Here is a 21,922-nt window from a genome sequence, read left to right as displayed (position 1 = left end):
CTGGTGTTTTTACATGAGTAGAATGTGTGCTTTTATTTAAAATGCATCTCTGGGTTATTTGTGGGGCATAGGAATTTGTTCATTTCCCCCCCAAAAAATATAGTCCGCCCCCCCCACAAGGTCTGAGGGACAGTGGACCAGCCCCCTGCTGAAAAAGTTTGCTGATCCCTGGGCCCTTAAGGGTGATGTAGGAAAAGGTGGGGGGGGGGAGAGAGAGAGAGACTGGGCAAAATCTGAAATGTTTCTCAAAGGGGTTCAGTTTTTGCAAGTGTTCCAAGTATCCACCACCCCCTCCCCCAAGGCCCAAAACAAGCCAAGATGGCAACAGCGGGTGATCCCAGAATCAAGCTCCAGAATCCCTGGCAGGAAACTGATGTAAAGCACATCATTTCCATGGAGGGGAAAGTGTCCTGGGGCAGGGAAAAGTACAGATGGAGCCAGAACCCAACACAACCAAGACAAGCACAACGTTGCCAGCAGTCTACCTTGATCCTGCTCACAAGCATTCGGGCAGGCGTGCTCATACCTGCCAACGCCCCTCTTTGAATGCTTGCAATGATGTCATTATAAATAATTGCTCGGAAATAGCTGCTTGTATCCTGGCCCTCATCTTTGACTTTACCTGTTCCAAGGCTTGCTTTGAAGCGATAATTATTTTCATGCCTGACGGCTTCAAATTCAGCTTACAATTCTCTTCAGGCTTTATTTTGCTTCAGCAGCTGCTTGTTTTACATGCCCTCCCACCTCCTCAACCTGGGTTCTTGGCATTTCTGCCACTGTCGTCCAGGAATTTAATGCACAGTCTCTGTTCTCTCCCTCTCTGTCTCCCTCCCTCCTTCCTTACACTGAGTTGGTTTGCTTGCCGATTTGTATTTATAATGCTTGCATTCATACTTCTCTGGAATCAATTCCAGGGGATCACAGCGGTCCTTCCTGACACCTGTTTGCAGGTGATTATCCACACTTGTGAAACGTAAATGAGCAGGATTTTTTTGGTAAACTTCCTAATTTGGTTGCAGCTAAAGAGACAAGCGAAAGGTAGATGAGCTTGTTCTGCTGCCCAACTCCACCTAATTGTATCTTTTTCCTGCAACGTCACACACTGTGACAATTGCAAATTGCGACTCACATTGGCCCTTTGTAATCATAAGACTTTACTTTATTCCTCAGTCTTGGATGGCAGCCAAGGGAAATGTAAAGCAGCAGAGCTGTGAAACATGCCATTCACTGGAGTCTTCTGATGGGTGACCTCTTTGATACCCAATGGTTGGTGAGCTGGGATGAGTGTCAAATTGGCACCATCCCCTCGTCTGAAAAAGGGCCTTTGCTTATTATGCTTCTGTTCATTGATGCACTGTTTGTTTTGTGCTAATTGTGTCGAGGCTAAGAAAACAATGGCCATTCTTCTATGTTTGAAAATAGCATACGAAGGAACAAGAGACACTAGAAATAGGGCAGAAGTAAAATTCAGGTCATTAGGAGCTCTTACTGCTTGTTCCAGGCTGACACCAGTTTTGTGTGCGAGAGATTTGAAGCCAATAAGACACAGGAATAAACGACCCACACATCAGGGGTCACGTTGGAAGCACCTAAAATAGTCACTGCCTGTATATGCAATTGAAAAATAACCAACAAGAAATATGTCATACAGGGGTTCTGTGCAGTATTTAAAAAAAAACCTGATTCATTATTTAAAATGCCTCCTTAGTAAGAATAGTGCCCACTGCACCGGTGACAGAAGCATTTGCAAATTCCCCATTGTCCCGCTACGTTAATTCTGCTACTACCACCCCAGTTTACAAAGCAAATCCCAGATTATGCAGCAAGCAATATCCCGAAGAATGCAAACACTTATTGTTAGCAAACACAAAAAGACCACTGTTCTTGGTTCTGCTTCAGTGGTTGTCAGGCAGATATCAAAAAGTCGGACACTTGCAGTGTTCAGAATTGCCGTCATTGATAGAGCTGAGCAGTTGTATACAGGCATACCTCGTTTTATAATGCTTGGCATTATTGCACTTCACGGGTATTGCTTGCTCCTTATGAGGATGCGGGCGCAACTGCAGGCAGACCGGCCACTTCCAAGGGAAGGAAGCCCCCTGTAAGTGATGCCCCTCTTCAGGTATGGGGACCTGGCTGAATTGACGCAGGTTTTCCCAAACTGGGGTCTCGAGCTGTTTTGGGGCTACAATTCCCTGACCACTGGTCCTGCTAGCTAGGGATGGAAACCCTGGACTACAGTGCAGTGTACACATAATTTTTATATGCCACTGGGAAACAACAACAACAACGTTTGATTCGCTTTATTGCAATATTCATTTTATTGTGGTGGTCTGGAACCGAACCCACAATATCTTCAAGGTCTGCCTGTATAACCTTCTCTGCCTTCTGCTCAGCCTACCTTCCAGTTTAACTAGGAAATTTACCAGAACTAATTTCAGAATGGGAGCGTGTGCTGTTCACCATAGTTTTCAGTTTGCATCTTCAAATCAAATTAAATACTTTATTGCGGCCATAGGCCCATATTTAGATGTCAACACAAAATAATGTACATCATACAGCAGAATAAAATAGAACAAAAGAAAATAAAATGAATCGAATTAATTCCATTCATGTAAATCCTATCCCTATAAATATTATAAATTACAATTACAAGGTAAGAACAACATATCACTTAGTTCATCTGGTCACCACTACAAATCAAACACTTGGACAAAATATCATTAATCATAAAGTAACCCATTTTCCCTCTTATAGGATAGAACTGTTTGCATCCTTCCCCCCACCCTCAGAGATTCTCACCAGAAGGAGGACATATAATGCAATCTTAACCGTGTCTACTCACAAGTAAGTCCTGTTGAATTCAGCGGGGCTTACTCCATGGCAAGTGGGGTTAGGACTGCAGCCTTAGGCGCATCACTTATAAACATCCAGACAAAAATGAATCCTAGTAGGGTTACAGGAGCTGATTCTTTGTGTGTGTGTGTGTGTGTGTGTGTGTGTGTGTGTGTGTGTGTGTGTGTGTTGTTTTAATTGATGCATCTGTGTTTCCACGTGTAAGAAATCTGTATGGAAGAAAGAGGTGAACAGTGCATATATTTCTGGCAGCTCAACTATTACAACCCATAATCGCCACCTCATCTTACTTAATCAAAGATTTCCAGCTTGGAGGAGGAACGATGGCCACCTCCTTGCAACCCATCACCATAGCTGGAACCAGATGAAAGGACTAAAGTGAGGAATCCATGGAGTGTTTCAGGGCTCAAGCTGGGGGATTTGAGTTGGCTTTGAGCCAAGCCACTTCTCTCTTATTCTCTTATTTTGGCAGCCACTCAGCTTATTTCCGAGCCAACCTGTCAGAAACCAGGGTTCAGACTCACTGGACCGAATCCGATGATTAAAAAAAGTGGGCAAACGAACGAGAAGACAAATTAGGATGGGAGAAACTTTCTTAGTCACACCTGAAATTTTTGTTCATTCTCTAGTAGAAGATGGAAGGGCTTCGTTTCATACTTTGAATTCCTTGATAGAAATTTGGTATCCGTAGGTGGAAAAGCTCATCGTACCATTAAAAAAACAAAACAAAAAGCAATGTGGTTGTATATGCATGGATCACAAGAGCACATGCAGCTGAAGCTTTCTTTGTTGATGGTGACACAGCATTCCCCACTGCTGAAACAAACTGCTGCTCAATTCCCAAACGCCTCTTTGGCAGCAAAACCAGCTGTGGGACCAACATGAAATGAAGCTTTGGCTTGTGTGCGCATATTGCTTGGATTTCGGCCAAATTCGAGAAGACAGAGCACCCCTTTGCCACATGTTAGCCAACCTGGCTGCACAAACAAAAGGCGGATGGAAATACATGAGAGGGTTAACTAATCCACATTAATTCGCCCTGCGAATGCGTCCTGATGTGCGGAAGACTAATTGTAAGCCATGCTTATAATTGCAAAGGTATAAAAGAAGATGGCGTGCTTTGTGGCACTTTGCAAATAAGTAAATCCTTAAGGTGGGTCGCTTCAGCGGCTGTACCAGCACAACCCTAGAAAAGATGGCATGATGCAAGGAGAACAGGTAGGTTTCTCCAGCTTTCCAGACACAAATATCTACGGTTCAAATGCTAGTGAGGAGAGGGAACTCAGTCAAAAAATTCAGGTGAAAATCAAGGAAGGTAAAAAGCTGCCTCACACTGAGCTATACCATTGATTCACTCAGCTCAGTACTGTATTGCTTACACCAGGGTGAGGAACCTTTTGTCAGTTTGCATTTCTTAGTACAGAAAGTATTGATCTGGTGTGTAGAGATCTTTCATTTTCTAATTAATTCAAGAGGGTTCTGGAAGCTTCTCTGTGTGGAAGAAACAAGCAGAAGGTTCCTGATGTTTGGGCTATTCCTTCAAAGAAGCTGATGACAGCTGTTTTAAGCTGGTTCTGTTATCTCTTCAGTCAAGGTCATGCTAACTATAAAAGTAGGGCCAGAAAGCCTGGGTTTCACTTCTTCTTCTTTCTTTCTTTCTTTCTTTCTTTCTTTCTTTCTTTCTTTCTTTCTTTCTTTCTTTTTCATCTTCATCTCTCTTCCTTCTGGTGTGGTGTTCTGTACATAGTATGTTTAGTGTTAAGGTTTTATTTTATTTTATTATAAGTAATTGTAAGTTTAAGTTAAGTCTGCTGCAACTGGATTTCTTATGGACAGCGCCAATCCTGAACATATTGGATTTGTGACCATTATGCTCATTTGCCTTCAGTAGCAGTAAAGCTCTGCTGGATGAAATACAATCGCCTCTGGTCTATTTTTGGGGAATCCTGCAACATGTTTAAGTTTTTACTCTGCTAACAATACGTCTTTGTATGCCTGTTGTCTTTGTCCATGGAGTTTTCTTGGCAGGGATACTGGAGTGGCTTGCCAGTTCCTTCTCCAGGTGGATCACGTTTAGTCAAAACTCTCCACTATGACCTGTCCATCTTGGGTGGCCCTGCATGGCATAGCTCATAGCTTCTCTGAGTTATTCAAGCCCCTTTGCCACGACAAGGCATTGATCCATGCCACGACAAGGCATTGATCCATGAAGATCAGTCTACATCCCAATTCCAAAGAAGGGCAGTGCCAAAGAATGCTCCAACTACCGCACAATTGCGCTCATTTCACACGCTAGCAAGGTTATGCTTAAAATTCTACAAGGCAGGCTTAGGCAGTATGTGGACCGAGAACTCCCAGAAGTGCAAGCTGGATTTCGAAGGGGCAGAGGAACCAGAGACCAAATAGCAAACATGCGCTGGATTATGGAGAAAGCTAGAGAGTTCCAGAAAAACGTCTACTTCTGCTTCATTGACTATGCAAAAGCCTTTGACTGTGTCGACCACAGCAAACTATGGCAAGTTCTTAAAGAAATGGGAGTGCCTGATCACCTCATCTGTCTCCTGAGAAATCTCTATGTGGGACAAGAAGCTACAGTTAGAACTGGATATGGAACAACTGATTGGTTCAAAATTGGGAAAGGAGTACGACAAGGTTGTATATTGTCTCCCTGCTTATTTAACTTATATGCAGAATTCATCATGCGAAAGGCTGGACTAGATGAATCCCAAGCCGGAATTAAGATTGCCGGAAGAAATATCAACAACCTCAGATATGCAGATGACACAACCTTGATGGCAGAAAGCGAGGAGGAATTAAAGAACCTTTTAATGAGGGTGAAAGAGCAGAGCGCAAAATATGGTCTGAAGCTCAACATCAAAAAAACCAAGATCATGGCCACTGGTCCCATCACCTCCTGGCAAATAGAAGGGGAAGAAATGGAGGCAGTGAGAGATTTTACTTTCTTGGGCTCCTTGATCACTGCAGATGGTGACAGCAGTCACGAAATTAAAAGACGTCTGCTTCTTGGGAGAAAAGCAATGACAAACCTAGACAGCATCTTAAAAAGCAGAGACATCACCTTGCAGACAAAGGTCCGTATAGTTAAAGCTATGGTTTTCCCAGTAGTGATGTATGGAAGTGAGAGCTGGACCATAAAGAAGGCTGATCGCCGAAGAATTGATGCTTTTGAATTATGGTGCTGGAGGAGACTCTTGAGAGTCCCATGGACTGCAAGAAGATCAAACCTATCCATTCTTAAGGAAATCAGCCCTGAGTGCTCCCTGGAAGGACAGATCGTGAAGCTGAGGCTCCAATACTTTGGCCACCTCATGAGAAGAGAAGAATCCTTGGAAAAGACCCTGATGTTGGGAAAGATTGAGGGCACTAGGAGAAGGGGACGACAGAGGACAAGATGGTTGGACAGTGTTCTCGAAGCTACGAACATGAGTTTGACCAAACTGCGGGAGGCAGTGGAAGACAGGAGTGCCTGGCGTGCTATGGTCCATGGGGTCACGAAGAGTCGGACACGACTAAACGACTAAACAACAACAACAATACGTCAGAGTTCTGCTCTGGATCATATTGAGTAGAATTCCATGGCGCTTTTTGCAACCCAAGGACCTCATTCCCTCATGGGCAAGCATGCAATGGCCTTGGACACTGTCTCCTTTGCTGGCTCCATTCCATACCCAAAGTGCCAGCAGTAAATCACACTGAGCAAGTTGGAGTTAACTCTTTCCTAGCGAAAACAGGATCAGCACAGGACTGTTAGGCCTAAGGAGCACAGCAACTCATCTCCGGTAGGTCTTGCCCCCATGAAGCAATTGCTGAGACTGAAGGTCCCTGTCTCCCAAAAGTTGCCTAATTCCCTCCTCCCTATGGCTTTCCCCAAGCAATCTGAGACTGTGCATGCATGAAGCTAACTTCTCTTCCACCTGCCCTCTTCATGACTCTCCTGGTTCTGGGAGACCGGGGGGGGGGAGCTTGTTGCAGCAGGAGGAGGAGACACTTGTGACTCTTCACCAGCCAGACTCTCCTCTGCCTCTTGGCCTCTCTCCTCTCCAGCCTCCGCATCTGCCTCTGATTCTGGACTTCTCTCTGCCACAACTTCCTCTTGCTCACTAAACCCTGTTACCTCTTCAGCTTCCGACACCTCCTCTTCCCAATCTTCTCCCTCTGACTGCTCATCGTTCTCCCACCACCAATCCCCAGGCTCTGAGCCTTCTTCCCTTGGGGGTTCCCCATCTGGTTCCTCCCACCATTCCTCTGCGCCCAGCCACTCCATGGCAGTGCCCCAAAGAGACGGCCCTTTCTTCACTTACTACAACAGAATGCACATTGCTTTGAGGGTGAGCCATAATGAAGGCAGCTAGCTCTACCCTTGTTGTAGGTAAAGGTAAAAGACCTCTGGACGATTAAGTTCACTCAAAGACGACTATGAGGTTGCGGTGCTCATCTCACTTTCAGGCCAAGGGAGATGGCATTTGTGCACAGACAGCTTTCCAGATCACGTGGCCAGCATGACTAAACAGCTTCTGGCTTAATGGAACACCGTGACGGAAACCAGAGAGCACGGAAATGCCGTTTACCTTCCTGCCACAGTGCTACCTATTTATCTACTTGCCCTGGTGTGCTTTCGAACTGCTAGGTTGGCAGGAGCTGGGACAGAGCAAGGGGAGCTCACCCTGTCGTGGGGATTCGATCTGCCGACCTTCCGATCGGCAAGCCCAAGAGGCTCAGTGGTTTAGACCACAGTGCCACCCATGTCTCTCACCCCTGTTGTGCACTATTCTAAGCTCTCCAGAGGGAAGAAAAATATATGAATAATATTCATCATCATATCCGTTTATTGTGTGGACCATGCCTTTACACAAATATCTACACGACAATAATTAAAATATTAAAATTCATTACATACAGTACTATCCCAGCAAAACCTGAATATTTAAATTATGAATATGATGAAATGATGCTCAAATTATTTTTTAAAAAGTGCTCATATTGTTGCATTTTCTCACAGCTAACCAAGAAAATATTGGTTTCTTTCCTTCTTGCTTTGACGGTGCCTCTGCTTCATTCGGTTAGATTGCTTTTTCTTAACCACAAGCCACGGAAATGTCGAGCCAAAGTTGCCACATTAAATAATGCATAAATCCAAGCAATTCTGGAAAAGAATCATAAGCAGCAACTTTTCAATGCCACACAGCAACAAACTTAAAAGGAATAACATTCTTTTAGAGGCTGTACCTCAACTATAATCCACTACATGCAAGTCATAATAGTTTTACTGTTGTTTCACAATTGCCTCAGCAAAAATTGCCTCAACTGTGTCCATGGGAAGTTTTACCTGCAGGCAAAGAGAAGCGGAACAGCTAATAGCAGAAAGGAGGGCATCTCGCTGACACCAAGGGAATAGAAAGATAAGGCCTCAAGGTCTATTTACCTTGTCACGTTTTCTGTGTGGCACAACAGCCGTGATTCATTTTGTGGTACAAGGCTGACATCATCCATTTCCCTGTGGTTGCTCTTGAGACATTCCTTAATCCTGTGACAATGTTGTGGGTTGCCTGGATGGATGTTTCTGCCCACAGAAAGAGTCTCAGATATTCTGATTTCTCCAGTGTAGCTGGGAGCAGTTTAGACGTTCTCTAACATAGCTGGAAATGCTTTGATGAAGTATTTGTACAATTTTTGTTAAGCACTTGTACGTTTCCAAGCACAATTCAAAGTGTTGGCGCTGACCTTTAAAGCCCTAAACGGCCTCGGCCCAGTATACCTGAAGGAGTGTCTCCACCCCCATCGTTCTGTTCAGACACTGAGGTCCAGCGCCGAGGGCCTTCTGGCGGTTCCCTCACTGCGAGAAGTGAAATTGCAGGGAACCAAGCAGAGGACCTTCTGGGTAGTGGCACCCGCCCTTTGTAACACCCTCCCACCAGATATCAAGGAAATAAAGAACTATCTGACTTTTAGAAGCCATCTGAAGGCAGCCCTGTTTAGGGAAGTTTTTAATGTTTGATGTTTTATAGCATTATTATTATTATTATTATTATTATTATTATTATTATTATTATTATTATTCTGTTGGGAGCCGCCCAGAGTGGCTGGGGAAACCCAGCAGGATGGGCAGGGTATAAATAATAAATTATAATATCATTATTACTAAGCAAAAACAGATATGCAAAAATCCAGATCTCTTGCTCAGGGGCATAGCTGCCAAGTTTTCCCTTTTCTCGCGAGGAAGCCTATTCAGCATAAGGGAATTTTCCTTAAAAAAAGAGAGAACTTGGCAGCTAATGGCTTTCCAGATGTTGTTGTACTCCCCAATGCCTATCGGCCCCAGCTAGCCATACCAATGGTCAGAGAAGATGGGAGATGCAATCCAAGAACATCAGGAGTACTATAGGGTCCCCGTCCTTAGCTGATGTTCATTGACTATGGTTAGGCCTGTTGCATTGCAAGTAAACCCAATTCTGAATTCTAAGTTTCCAGGAGAAAATAACCCTCATACTACAATACTACAACACAAACGATAGCTTGCTCTCACCGGGTGGATAATTTACAGCATATAAATGTATCCATGTGGTATTATTTATTGGCACTGATTGCTAATTTAACCAAACGTGCAGCTGTTCCCCAGAGATGGCCCTATTTACCTTAATTGCATTGTGCCCTAATGAGAAAATCATTTTACAATAACCTCAGCAAGTTGCAAAGTGGCACACATTGGCTAGTCATAACCCATTATATTGAGCTTGTGGGGCCTGCTTGCCAGGTGGGCAGAGAAATCCTGCACTCACATTAGTCCAGGGGTAGAGTTATGGGGAACGCCAAAGTGTGATGAGCCCTAGAAGGGGATGGGGGGCACCCCACAAGTAGCAGAAGATATTAGCAAAGTGCTCTAAAAACAACATGCACACCTTTAGAAGCTCTGGAAACACAGTCAGGGACTGTAATGGCACCCGCTTGCTGCCACCACACAGAGGGAAGCCTCTCTATTAAAAATGCCCAAAGTGGTGTTAAATGATGACTTCCCCCAAAGAATACTGGGAAGTGTAGTTTGTTAAGGGTGCTGGGAAAAGTAGCTCTATGGGGGTAAACTACATTTTCCAGGATTATTTGGGGGGGGGGGGTAATGTGGTTTAAATGTATGGCATGTGTACAGCCTAAGCATAACTAAAATGAATACATATTCACGCAGCTACATCTTGTTCCCTTACCTTCCTGTGTTGTCTCCGTGCTAGGTTTTAGACCAGGCATAGGTGAACTCGGCCTTCCAGATGTTTTGGGACTATAATTCCCATCATCCCTGACCACTGGTCCTGCTAGCTAGGGATGATGGGAGTTGTAGTCCCCAAACATCTGGAGGGCCGAGTGTGCCTATGCCTGTTTTAGACTGTATATTCCACAGGGTGGGGACCTGTTCTTTTGTACGTTGGCGTCACGCCTGTTGATAGTGCCAGATTTCTTATGCTTGCCTGTCGCTGGTGAGACTATTCCATAATTGTGGCACTGCCGCCGTCAAATCCGTACTGTGCATTTTGAATGGATGGCACTCAGAACAGCACATCCTTGGCTGATCTCTGAGACCAGCTAGATGCATATTTAGAAACCAAGGCAGGAGCAGTTTTGAGTTAACTTGCTGTCAAGAGTTCACAAAGGAGCCTGGCTTGAATACATTTAAATATATATTTTGCAGTTCCCACAGGTCCTCCCTTATTTACAGGAATGGTTGCATTTTATCAGATAGGCACCAGGTATGTAGATATATTGCCATATGCCTTTGTTTCTAATTTGTTTCAGAGTAGCTATGGTAATAAAGAAAGATATGAATCTAACTTGGAATGTATTACTTTGAAAACGCTGAATAACAGAACAGCTCGCCTGAGGCACTTGCTCTAGACAGACTGTTTTTAAATAATAATAATAATAATAATAATAATAATAATAATAATAATAATAATTTATTATTTGTACCCCGCTCATCCGGCTGGGTCTCCCCAGCCACTTTGGGCAGCTTCCAGCAAAGATTAAAATACAATAAAATGTCACAGATTAAAAACTTCCCTAAACAGGGCTGCCTTCAGATGTTTTCTAAATGTTAGATAGTTGTTTGTCTCTTTGACCTCTGATGGGAGGGCGTTCCACAGGGCGAGTGCCACTACCGAGAAGGCCCTCTGCCTGCTCAAGGAAATGCATGCTGAACCTAGTGGTGTTTACTCTGAAGTAAGTCCAGTGTTCAAGTAAGTGTGGACAGGAGCACAGCAATTTGATGTCCCCTTACTCACCTCTCTTCAAACTCATTGGAACTGACTTCTGTTAAACATGTGTAGGGCTGGGAGCGTTCGGTCTGCTTCTCGTGGTGCTAAAGGCTAGCGATGAAATTAACGGCTAGGGATGGAAGTGAAATTTGATTTAAAAGGAAACCTACCTAATTCAAAAGGCTGGTTTCAATTCATTAGAAAGATAACACTACGCCCCCCCTTTGATCAATGGATAAAAGATATGATAACCCTTGGAACATACGAACGGATTGCTTTTAGATGCAGATGGTGTATGGGTAAATATAACAATATTTGGTATGCATTTATAAAAATTATAATGACTTGCTAACCATTTGATACTTGTCAAAATAATAATATTACTCATATACCCATATTCCGTATTGTATTACAGTTTTAGGCACTTTTTTGCATTTTTTTTTTATTTTGCATTTCCTTCACTTTATTTCTATACTGAAAATTTTCAAAAATATATATATATATAAAATTTAAAAATCCTATCTAATTCACGCTTTCCAAAAGACAATGCAAACTGGAACATGTGCATCTTTCGACACCTGAAGTTCTCCCAATTTTGGATTGCAGTTCTGCAGTCAAGTAACGTGTACAAAAATGCACATACAAAATTTTAAAGTGTGCATATAATGTATCTATAAGTAAAAAATAACATTCTATGCAAAAATGCAGTATATTAAGGGAAACCAGCACTAAAATGCTGATAAATTTCCGTGCGGACTTTAAACAAAGAAAAGAAAAAAGAAAACTGATGTTTGAATGTGGAGAAATAAAAGATCGAAAGGAGTAAAAACTGAGGAAGTGAGATTGACAGATTAATCCATCCCTGTTTGAAATTTGCCCAGCTCAAAAAGGTAGTGATTTGTAATTAATTCTGGATTTGAGCTGCAAACGTCAAAAAACTTACTACTTCCTGCACTTCCTGCATATCTTCCTCCCCACCCCTTACAAATGGACCTTGAGCTGCTCTGGACGCCCTAGCAGGAAAGCATAGCTAACATAAACGGTAGTTTCTTTCTTCCTGAGACGCTCCAGATCTTCTGCTGCATGTGCAGCTTCAGGACGGAGTGAAGTGGGAAACACCAGCCTTGCCAACCAGTTCAACTGAATCGAACCTGGAAATCCATGTGGTAACAGGTACTGTAGCCAAACAGTTCTTGGATCCAGAACGGGATCCATTAAGCTAAGAGCAGCTTTCAAGGGGTGATTTATATTGGGGAAATAGCACAGCGGGGGAGATTCATCCTGCACTTCAGTCCTGAGCCAATCCTCCCCAGCCCCTGCTGCTTTTATCTTTTGGAATCTAGTCAGCCCTGAGGGACTTCTTTCCTTGTTCTGCCTCAGCCTGGCTTCCAACCTGGGTATGTATATAATTTTTCACAAACCACATTTTCATATTGCAAGGCAGCACACAACTTAAAAACAAACAAACAAACAACCGAAAACATATTTTAAAAACCAAGAATGTCAGATATATCCGTAAAAGCCAATGGGCAAGGAATCTCAGGTTTGAAAGGCCTGTCTGAATAATAGTTTTCAGAAGATGTCAAAAAGCAAGGGGGCGTGGCTCCTGCTGAACCTCTATTGGCAAGGAGTTCCACAAGACAGGGTCTGCTACGCTGGTAAAGGCCAGATGAACCTTGGGGGCATGTGGGATCGCCACAAATGCCCCATCACTGAGAATGTTGCAGTGCAGGGTTGGGGAGCCTGTAAGCTTCAAAATGTTCTTGGATTGCTGCTGCCATCGTCCTTGACCGCTGGTCATGTTGGCTGGGGAGTTGGAGTCCAACAACATCTGGAGGGCCACTGATTCCATACACCTGCTTTAGTGGTCAGGTTGGGTGTTCTTTATAAGTCAGCAGGACCACCCCCCTCCTCCCTGTTGATTCTTTTAGTCCCCTCGTTGGCTATATCATTATCGTTGATAATTTTAGCAGCTGCCAAAATTGGTGGGAGAGTTGGGATTTAAAACAAAACACAAAATACAAAACAACACAATACCTAAATGCAGACATATGAGCCTTTTGGTTTTTGGTTTCAAATGGATTTTGTTGCTGGAAACTTGTTATGAATGACATGATGGAGATGTTTGTTGCATTGACTTCCAGGTATTTTAAGCATTTTAAAAGATGTAATTTGCACTTACAGCTTCGTAACGGCGCGCAATGGAACTCCTTGCTCTTGAACTAAAATTACATATTTGTTGCAATTTCGTGTTACAATGCCTGTGGGGGATCCCAGAGATATGAATTACCATGCTTTTGATGTGGAAATGCTAAAGTGTATCTTTTGATACGCAGTACATAGTAGTTTTGTTAATCAGTCATCTTGCAACAAGGTTAGGGATAATGAGGGAATATGGGGAACAGCACACTCAATATCCGAATGCTCTTAACACCGAATTATGAAGGGGGTGGGAGAGAAAAATCCCCTTGCCTTAAAATCAGAATCAATTATGTGCTCGCATTAAGCTACAGAGACCATTCTTAATCATATTGTAACAGACTTTGCAGCAGCTCTTTGCATGGAGAGAGCGATCGCCTGGGCATTGTCTGCATTCTGATCCTTCGCGCTCAATATGTTTTAAGCTATGACATTTAACCATTTATGTGTATACCTCAGAGGTTTCGACAAGACATGTTCATATTAGTCTATTCATAAGGCTTTCAACCTACCATAGTTACAAAGCAGAGTTTCTCAAAATGGTTTTCCTCAGAGAGAATGTCACATTTTCTTTAATTTGGAATTATATGTTTACAGTTAGGTGGCTTCCAATTCTCTCAACCTCCCCACCCCCACTTAACTAATTTGGGCTTGTACAAATCTATCAGCTATGTCATTCACTGAACAATGGGTTACTCAAGGCTGTTTCAGTGATCTTTCCCTAGTTCTGAAAGATCCATTAAAGATGCTTTCAAATCTATCATACTGGTGTGCGCACTTGTGAGCAAATAGTCTTCTTCTTCTTCTTCTTCTTCTTCTTCTTCTTCTTCTTCTTCTTCTTCTTCTTCTTCTTCTTCTTCTTCTTCTTCTTCTTCTTCCTCTTCTTCTTCCTCTTCTTCTTCCTCTTCCTCTTCTTCCTCTTCTTCTTCTTTTGTGCTTCACTAGCCTAACAAGATTGTAATGCATCAAGCAATTCAAGCAATGCAATTATCAGACTGTTTCCCCTTTCACTAGCCTTTGGTCCCCGAATATAATAGCATCATAGACCTGCATTCAGAGACTTAAACCTAAATCACCCTGGCCCAAACCATGACATTGATTTGCACAATGCACAGAGGTTCTCAATATTTCTAAAAAAATTGGCTAAATCCCTCCACCACACACACACACCGGCCAATGGTATATAAGCCTTTAAGTGAACACTGTTATTCCGTTGTTGCTTTTTTAAGATGGCCAGCTGAAAGTCCACAGGCCAAAACTGATCCCAGAGACAATTCTATCTGGTCTCTGGTGACCTTATCAAATTTGAATCAAGGTACAGTGAAAGAAAAAGACTCATGTGGAAAAGAGAAAAAGGGTTTCAAAAGTTCTAAGCAATAGAGGTTCTCCCCATTTACAGTGCAATTATTTACATTTCTACTTTGCCTCTCACTGAGTTCAATGTGATTTACTCCCCGGGAAAGATTGAGGGCACAAGGAGAAAGGGAGGACAGAGGACGAGATGGGTGGATAGTGTTCTCGAAGCTACGAACATGAGTCTGACCAAACTGCGGGAGGCAGTGGAAGACAGGAGTGCCTGGCGTGCTCTGGTCCACGGGGTAGGAAGAGTCGGACATGACCAAACGACTAAACAACAGCAAAGTGTGTAAAGGATTGCAACCTTAATGCCACCATTTCATTTTGCATGCAGCATCTCCTATATGAGTCTTTTTTAAAAACCTGGGGTCCTCAGGTGTTCCAGGACTACAACTCCCATAATCTGGAGTCAGTTTAGCCAATGATCAGGGAAGATGGGCGGAGTAGCCCAGCAACATCTGAGGACCTGAAGAACAAATAAGTGCACACACTTATTTGCACATAATACTATGTTGTGGTACATTTCATCTCATTAAAATGCATTTATATCCCCACTTCCCCTGAGCTCAAAGTTGTCTGTCCAAGCAGGCTTCCATGAATATACTAATCCAGGGGTCAGCAACCTTTTTCAGCCGTGGGCCGGTCCACCGTCCCTCAGACCATGTGGTGGGCCAGACAAATCCCTATGCCCCACAAATAACCCAGAGGATGCATTTTAAATAAAAGGACACATTCTACTCATGTAAAAACACCAGGCAGGCCCCACAAATAACCCAGAGATGCATTTTAAATAAAAGGACACATTCTACTCATGTAAAAACACCAGGCAGGCCCCACATATAACCCAGAGGATGCATTTTAAATAAAAGGACACATTCTACTCATGTAAAAACACGTTGATTCCTGGAACATCCGCAGGCTGGATCGAGAAGGCGATTGGGCTGCATCCAGCCCACGAGCCTGAGGTTGCCTACCCCCGTACTAATCAGACCTGAATCTGTTAGCTTCTGCAAGGAAGTTGCATCATGTGCCTTCAAACCACTCACTGGGCCCACATGAAAGCCAAACATTTGTGAGGTACCACCCAATTCGAGTTCCAAACCTGTTCTGGTGTATAGATTCGCCCTTGAGAATACAGGTCAGCTACATCTTGTCCTTCAGCCTGAGCTGATCCCGTGTTGCACCATTCCTCCTCTCCTACTTTTCAGAATATGATGGGGAAAGCCTGTTTATTAGCAAAACTGCTGTCACCCTGGAATCCTACTGTGCTTGATCTCGACAAGAGGGCATCTTTTACTAAAATGGTAATGTTTCTCGATGCAATGATTCATTAACCTCTCACTGCAGTAGGATCTCCACTGGTACACGCAGAAATTGTTTTGTCATCAAAATCAGACATGATAATGAGATTTTCATGGATTTATACAAAAAGTGTTTGACATCTTAATGAAGTATAGATTACACGTGCATTGACATCTCACCAAGAGTGCTGTAATTATATTAAATCTTACTCTACTTAGTGGGAAATTATCCTACTTAACCATTTTGCAAGCAATAGAAAAATATCACCCCAATTCAGCTCTAGCAGTTTTAAAAAGATTTGTGTACATTCTGGATAAGCACCTGAACAGGGCTTGTGGGAAATGTGAAGGAAGAAATGCTGTTTCTGCATTTCACATATAAAGGCACAAGGGTTTTCTCACTCACATGCTGGCCACATGACCTGAAAGCTATACGCTGGCTCCCTCGGCCAATAATGCGAGATGAGCGCGCAACCCCAGAGTCGATCACGACTGGACCTAATGGTCAGGGGTCCCTTTACCCTTTACCTTTACCTATTTCTGGATAAACATACCACACATGTGCTTAAACTTATAAACGCCATCTCCAACTCCTCGAAAGATTCCACCAACAGTGTCTCTGAAAATTTTTACACATCAGGCGAACTAATACCAGTGTACTGGAAGAAGCAAAGATCACCAGTGTTGAAGCGATGATTCTTCAACATCAACTTCGTTGGACTGGTCATGTTGTGCGGATGCCTGATGATCGTCTTCCAAAGCAACTACTATATTCCGAACTTAAAAATGGAAAGCATAATGCTGGTGGTCAACAAAAGAGGTTTAAGGACTGTCTCAAGGCAAATTTTAAAAAAATGTAGTATAAACACCAACAACTAGGAAGCACTGGCCTGCGAGCGCTCCAGTTGGAGAACAGCCTTTACCAAAGGTGTCTTGGGCTTTGAAGACACTTGATCTCAGGACGCAAGGGAGAAACATACTAAGAGGAAGGCACGCTTGGCAAACCCTCACCATGATCAACTCCCCACTGTGGAAAGACGTGTGGATCCAGAATTGGCCTCCACAGTCACCTACGGACTCGTTGTTAAAACCTTGTTTATGGAAGACAATCTTACTCAGCTACGAGTGATCGCCAAAAAGAAGACACATTGCTGGCTTAAAACGCTGTTAGGTCATTCTTTTCCTCACTTTGGATAGAAGCTGGTAATGGAGGAAAGCGCATTAAAAACAGTATCTTGTAAGAAATGACAAGATAGATACAGGACAGATATGTATTATGGGTGATATGTACACCACTTCCCAAACCAGAAATGGGATCTTACTGGATGCAGAATAAACAGGCTTGTGCACACTGACCAAAGCTATGCAGCCCAATTTTATGCATATTGCTTAATGAGGCTTATTTCAAAATTTTAGGGATCCTCTTTTCCCCTTTCCCCTTATAATAGACAGAATCAAACTTTGGAACAAAAAAAAACCCCTCATCAGCAGTACTTTCATCTTTGTGTGTGGTACAATAAATGAATTAGATAATTCTTTTCTCAGTGAAGAAAAGGCAGTTTTATATTGTCTTGTAAATAAATAATCCACTCCGTTTTTGCTCCTTTTTCTTCAGCCTCACGTCCCCCAGACCACTCCCCCCAGTAGCTGCAGATGTCAGTCCCAATACTGTATCAACTAAGGCTGTTTGTTATTCCTAGACACGCCTACTCAGGAGTAAGGCCCATTGAACTCAGCGGGGCTAACTTGCAAATAAGCATACTTGAGATTGGATTGTTTATCTGCAACCCTAGACGCTTTTACTTTGGAGGAAGACTCATTGTCTCAACTGAGGTTTACTTAAGAGTAAATACGCAAGTAATTGATCTTCACCGGCTGAACCTTAGGTTTGAATAGCGTTTTTAAAATCCATGCCAGCCAATAACCCCTCAACTCCACGTCAAATCTCTTTCCTCCTTTCTCTTTCTTTCCTACTGGACTTCGCTCGGCCCTTCGGCGCCTCCCCATTCTCTCGCCCCCTTCTTCGCTCTAGATCCTCCCTCCCATGCCTGTATTTTGAAAGCGGGCTTGCAAATCACTCGCCCCGCGCGGCTGGCGGGGTCGAAAGGAGGAGCCGCTCGGCTGAGGCTGAGCTCGAACGGGCCAAGGAGGGTGCGGCCAAAAAATGGGCTGCTCCTATTTCCTATAAGGAGGCCAGGATTTTTGGGGAGGGAAGTTCGTGCATGTTGGAACCTACGTTTGCAGTTCTGGAAATGCTACTCCTCGAGGACATAAGAAGTGCGCCTGTGATGATGGTGCGAAAAGGAACTCTGCGCATGCTTGGGAGCGCGATTTCACGCCCAGCCGGCTCAGAGCAATTAGCATAGGCTGCCTGCAAAGCTGAGTCGAATCCACACATCCACACGCAGTCAGTACTCGTGGGATTATCGCGCGTCGCCCCTCGCTTGTGGCAGCCCAGGCTGGATCGTGACCCGCCTGGCAAAGTTGGGAAGTGCTTCCAAAGCACAGCTCCGTAGGCTTTCGGGGCGATTCGTGGTAGCCGGGCCCGTTCACACGAGCCTAAGACATGGCGCGTGTCTTGGGCTCGTGTGAACGGGCCGGGCTCCCCACCCCACCTTAATCCCAGAGATAGATAGCTGCCAACCTACTTCTATTACGACTCCCATCGCCGCTCTCATCCCCGGCGACTTTTACGGGGCAGAGAGGAAAGGAAAAACGGAGAAAACCTTGCCCAGCCACGCACCATGCATTTCTCCCCACCAGCCTCCAAACACCGCCTTTTGGCCACCACCTGCCTTACTTATGAACCCCCCTCCCCATAACCATTGTTCGGAGGGAAGCCCTCCTCCTCCACGCGCGCTCGGGGCTCCCCTTTCCTTCGGCGTCATTTAAGAGGAGTGATGATGATGAAGAAGGCAGCGTCTTCCTCTCCATTAGCGCCACCATGCTCACCCCAAACACCACCTCCGCAAAGGATGCGACCCCAAACCACAACACCCCTCCGAACATGGGCGCATGAAATAAAAATTTATTATTATCATTCCTCCCTCAATCAATAAAAAATACATAGCAAACTGAGGCTTTGCCCCACCCCCCAAAAATACTGGCTACGCCCTTGCCTCCAAAAAAAGAGAGAGAGAATTCTCCCCGCAGCCTTTTATTTTAGGTGGCCCTAAATTTCGGAGAGAAGCGAGGAGGCAAAGCCTTCCAGCTCACTAGAATGGAGAGAGAGGGAGAACGTGCGTTCTTAAATATATACATATTAAAATCTCAGAGGAAAGCCGCCCGCCCGCCTGCCCCATCCTCTCTCCCCTCGCAGAGGAGGAGGAGGAGCAGGAGGAGAAGCGGCGGCGGCGGCCCAAGCCACGGTGGAGTGACTGCGTTGCCGTGGCAACCGGCGGAGGCAGGCGCGCAGGCCCCAACCGCCTCGGCTTCTCCTCGGCGCGGGGTGTGTGTGTGTTGTGTATGTGTGGGCGAGCGAGCGAGAGGCAGGGAGCGGGAGAGAGGAGAGGCAGCGAGAGACGGGAGAGCGAGAGAGGAGCCGGGAGAAAAGGAGAAGGGGAGGCCAGGGGCTGGGGGGGCGACGACCCCTAAGTGGGGGGGAAGGCAAGGAGGCGGCGGAGCTGGCTTCAGGATGATGGAGGACGGCTTCTCCAGTTACAGCAGCCTCTATGACACCTCCTCGCTCCTGCAGTTCTGCAACGGTAAGAAGGGAGGTGGTGGTGGGGGGGAAGAAGAGAAGTAGGGTTTCTCTCTCGGATGCACACACGCCCAAGGGTTTTGGGGAGGGGGGTGGCCAAGAAGCCCCCCGCCGTCCTGGCTCCGGTATGTTGCCTTGCAATGCAAGCCCTGCTGCCTCCGCCGCTTACTTCTTGCCAAGTAAGGTGGATGGTGTGGGGCGAGAGGAAGAAGCTGCCCAGGGGAGGAACCCACACAAGCTACCCCCGTGTCCCCAGTTATCCCAACCCGGGTGAAGCGCGGCGGGGCCTTTGCTCGGCTCACCGTCCTCCCACCCCCACCCCCACCCCGAGTCTGGGGGACTCGGGGAAAGAGGAGGGGAAGGAATGACTTGGCTCCTCCAGAGCCACAACCCTGTTTTTGCCTGACAGCACAGCAGAGAAATAGTTTTCTGTTCCTGTGTGTGCGTGTGTGTGCGCATATATATATCTATGCATGCTTGGGAGAAAGCTCATGTCTGCTGTGCAGAACTCCCCCCCCCCCTTCCCCGCTTCTGCTTTGCAGGAATGTGTAGACGTGTGTGTGTTGTGGAAGATGCAATACAGAGTTGGAAAAGAAAGTGAAAACTCCCCATGTTGTGCGTTGGGAAAGGGAAGGGATTCGTTTCCGCTTTTTCTAGGGTTGACTTGTAGGGACTACAGCTTTGGGGACCGAAAGGCTTGTCCAGGGTGACGTGTTTTCTGGGTTGTTGTTTTTTTTGCAGACCTTTTGGTTTTGAATGAGCGAGGGAAAAGTCTTCCAAAACCTCCGATTAATGTGTATTTGTGAAACCATATTTTTCATATGAATCGTTGACGTTTTGTGTAATTCTGGTGATGGGTTCAGTTTGTTTCGAAGGCAGCACAGTGTGGAAGAGGTGTCATTCCTGGTGAGGCTATTTTCAAAGTAAACAGAAGTCAGCTTTGAGATGGAAAAATGCCTGTTTCTAAGTTCTCTAGATTCTGGCATGTTTCTTTGGGATTATGTTAAGTCAGCTAAATTTACAGTAAACTTTTGCAGTAAAAATTTACAAGGCAGGGAGAGTCACTTGGAGGAATTAATGTTCAGTAACTGGCTCTATATTATTTATGTGGGTTGCCAATTAGACAACATCAGTGGGATCAATTTTTTTAAAAGTACTCATCCTAATAAAATATTCTGAAGAAAATATTCTGAAGAAAATATTCTGAAGGAAAGCCTCACTGAACTCAGTGGCACTTGCTGCTGAATAGTCCTGGCACTGTTAGTTGCAGAGAGATTTGGACTTGTGACTTTAGAGTTTGTTTCTCTCTCCCCCACCCTAAACCATGATCACTAAATAGCAGCAGGTATCTCATAACTTAGTAAAATGTAGGTAATTTTTTATTGCTATACTGTATATAAATTGTGTGCCTGTTGGCTGGACAAGAAGATATGTGAAATACTGCATTTGTGTAGTACGTTATTAAATTCTATATTTTTCTCAGTGTTAGAAAACAGAGGAGGAGGAGGAGCAGATCTTCTAAGACAGAGACAAAGGATGAGATTCCATAAATCAAAGTACAGGCAAGACAGCTCCCTGTGTCAATAGCATGGAAGCCCTGTTGCAGAATAAAAATTCTGGAATACATCTCTGTAGATGTGCTTCATGAAGTCTGCTGTTTTCTAAAAACACATTAGCTAATTAGCATTTTTTGATGGATCATTCTCCATGCCTATGGTTTTCCTCTCTCGCAGAGAGCACAAATAGTCTGAATCATCTATGCCTTCCTCATGTGCATTTGGTTACAACAGGATTAGCTTGTATGATAAGATGTTGCAGAACTGGACCCACAGGCACTACCCTGAAGAGATTGGATGATACTGGTACACAGAGTCTGGTCCATGACAAAACAAATCAGAGGTAATTTGTTACAGGGCTAGTTTTGAAGGAAAGTGGTTGACAGTCACGTTGGAACTTTGGGAAGGTGTTCTAAGTATAGAGAATTTTGTGAAGGACAGTAAAAAGTTCTGAATGCAGTGTTAGGGATTATCCACACTGCCTCTTGTCCCACTGCACCCCCCCCCTGGAAATCACACTTTTGAGCAAACAACAATTTGGGTTTTCTCCAGACAGATGTTTGTTCCGATATAGAGCAAAAGAGCAGGTTTTCCCTGGGAAAGGCGTGGGGCAAAGGGAAAACTGCTCAGTGGGAGTGTGGACAAGCCCTTAGCTTCAGAGAGTTTTGTTATTTAGTATGAGGAAACAAATTTGAA

The 21,922-nt window shown here is 44.5% G+C and overlaps 1 protein-coding gene across 4 annotated transcripts in view; it reads left to right on the top strand.

Moving 5' to 3' along the window:
* Positions 1-21,922, top strand: part of EML1 (EMAP like 1) — a 124,927-nt gene that overhangs the window by 40,266 nt on the left and 62,739 nt on the right. Inside the window, exon 1 of one of the 4 annotated variants that reach the window (XM_035106158.2) lies at positions 19,381-19,674. The exons of 2 other annotated variants lie outside the window; for them this stretch is intronic. In XM_035106158.2, coding sequence (XP_034962049.1) covers positions 19,605-19,674 — 70 coding nt within the window. In that variant the 5' untranslated portion in view covers positions 19,381-19,604. Of the gene's footprint in view, positions 1-19,380; positions 19,675-21,922 lie in introns of those variants that run through there. One more of the 4 variants, XM_035106186.2, reaches the window with a different exon arrangement.

The sequence above is a fragment of the Zootoca vivipara genome, chromosome 1, assembly GCF_963506605.1.
Source record: "Zootoca vivipara chromosome 1, rZooViv1.1, whole genome shotgun sequence".
Classification (NCBI taxonomy): domain Eukaryota; kingdom Metazoa; phylum Chordata; class Lepidosauria; order Squamata; family Lacertidae; genus Zootoca; species Zootoca vivipara.
Note: the sequence above shows the minus strand (reverse complement) of the source record. Positions and strands in the feature narration are given on the sequence as shown.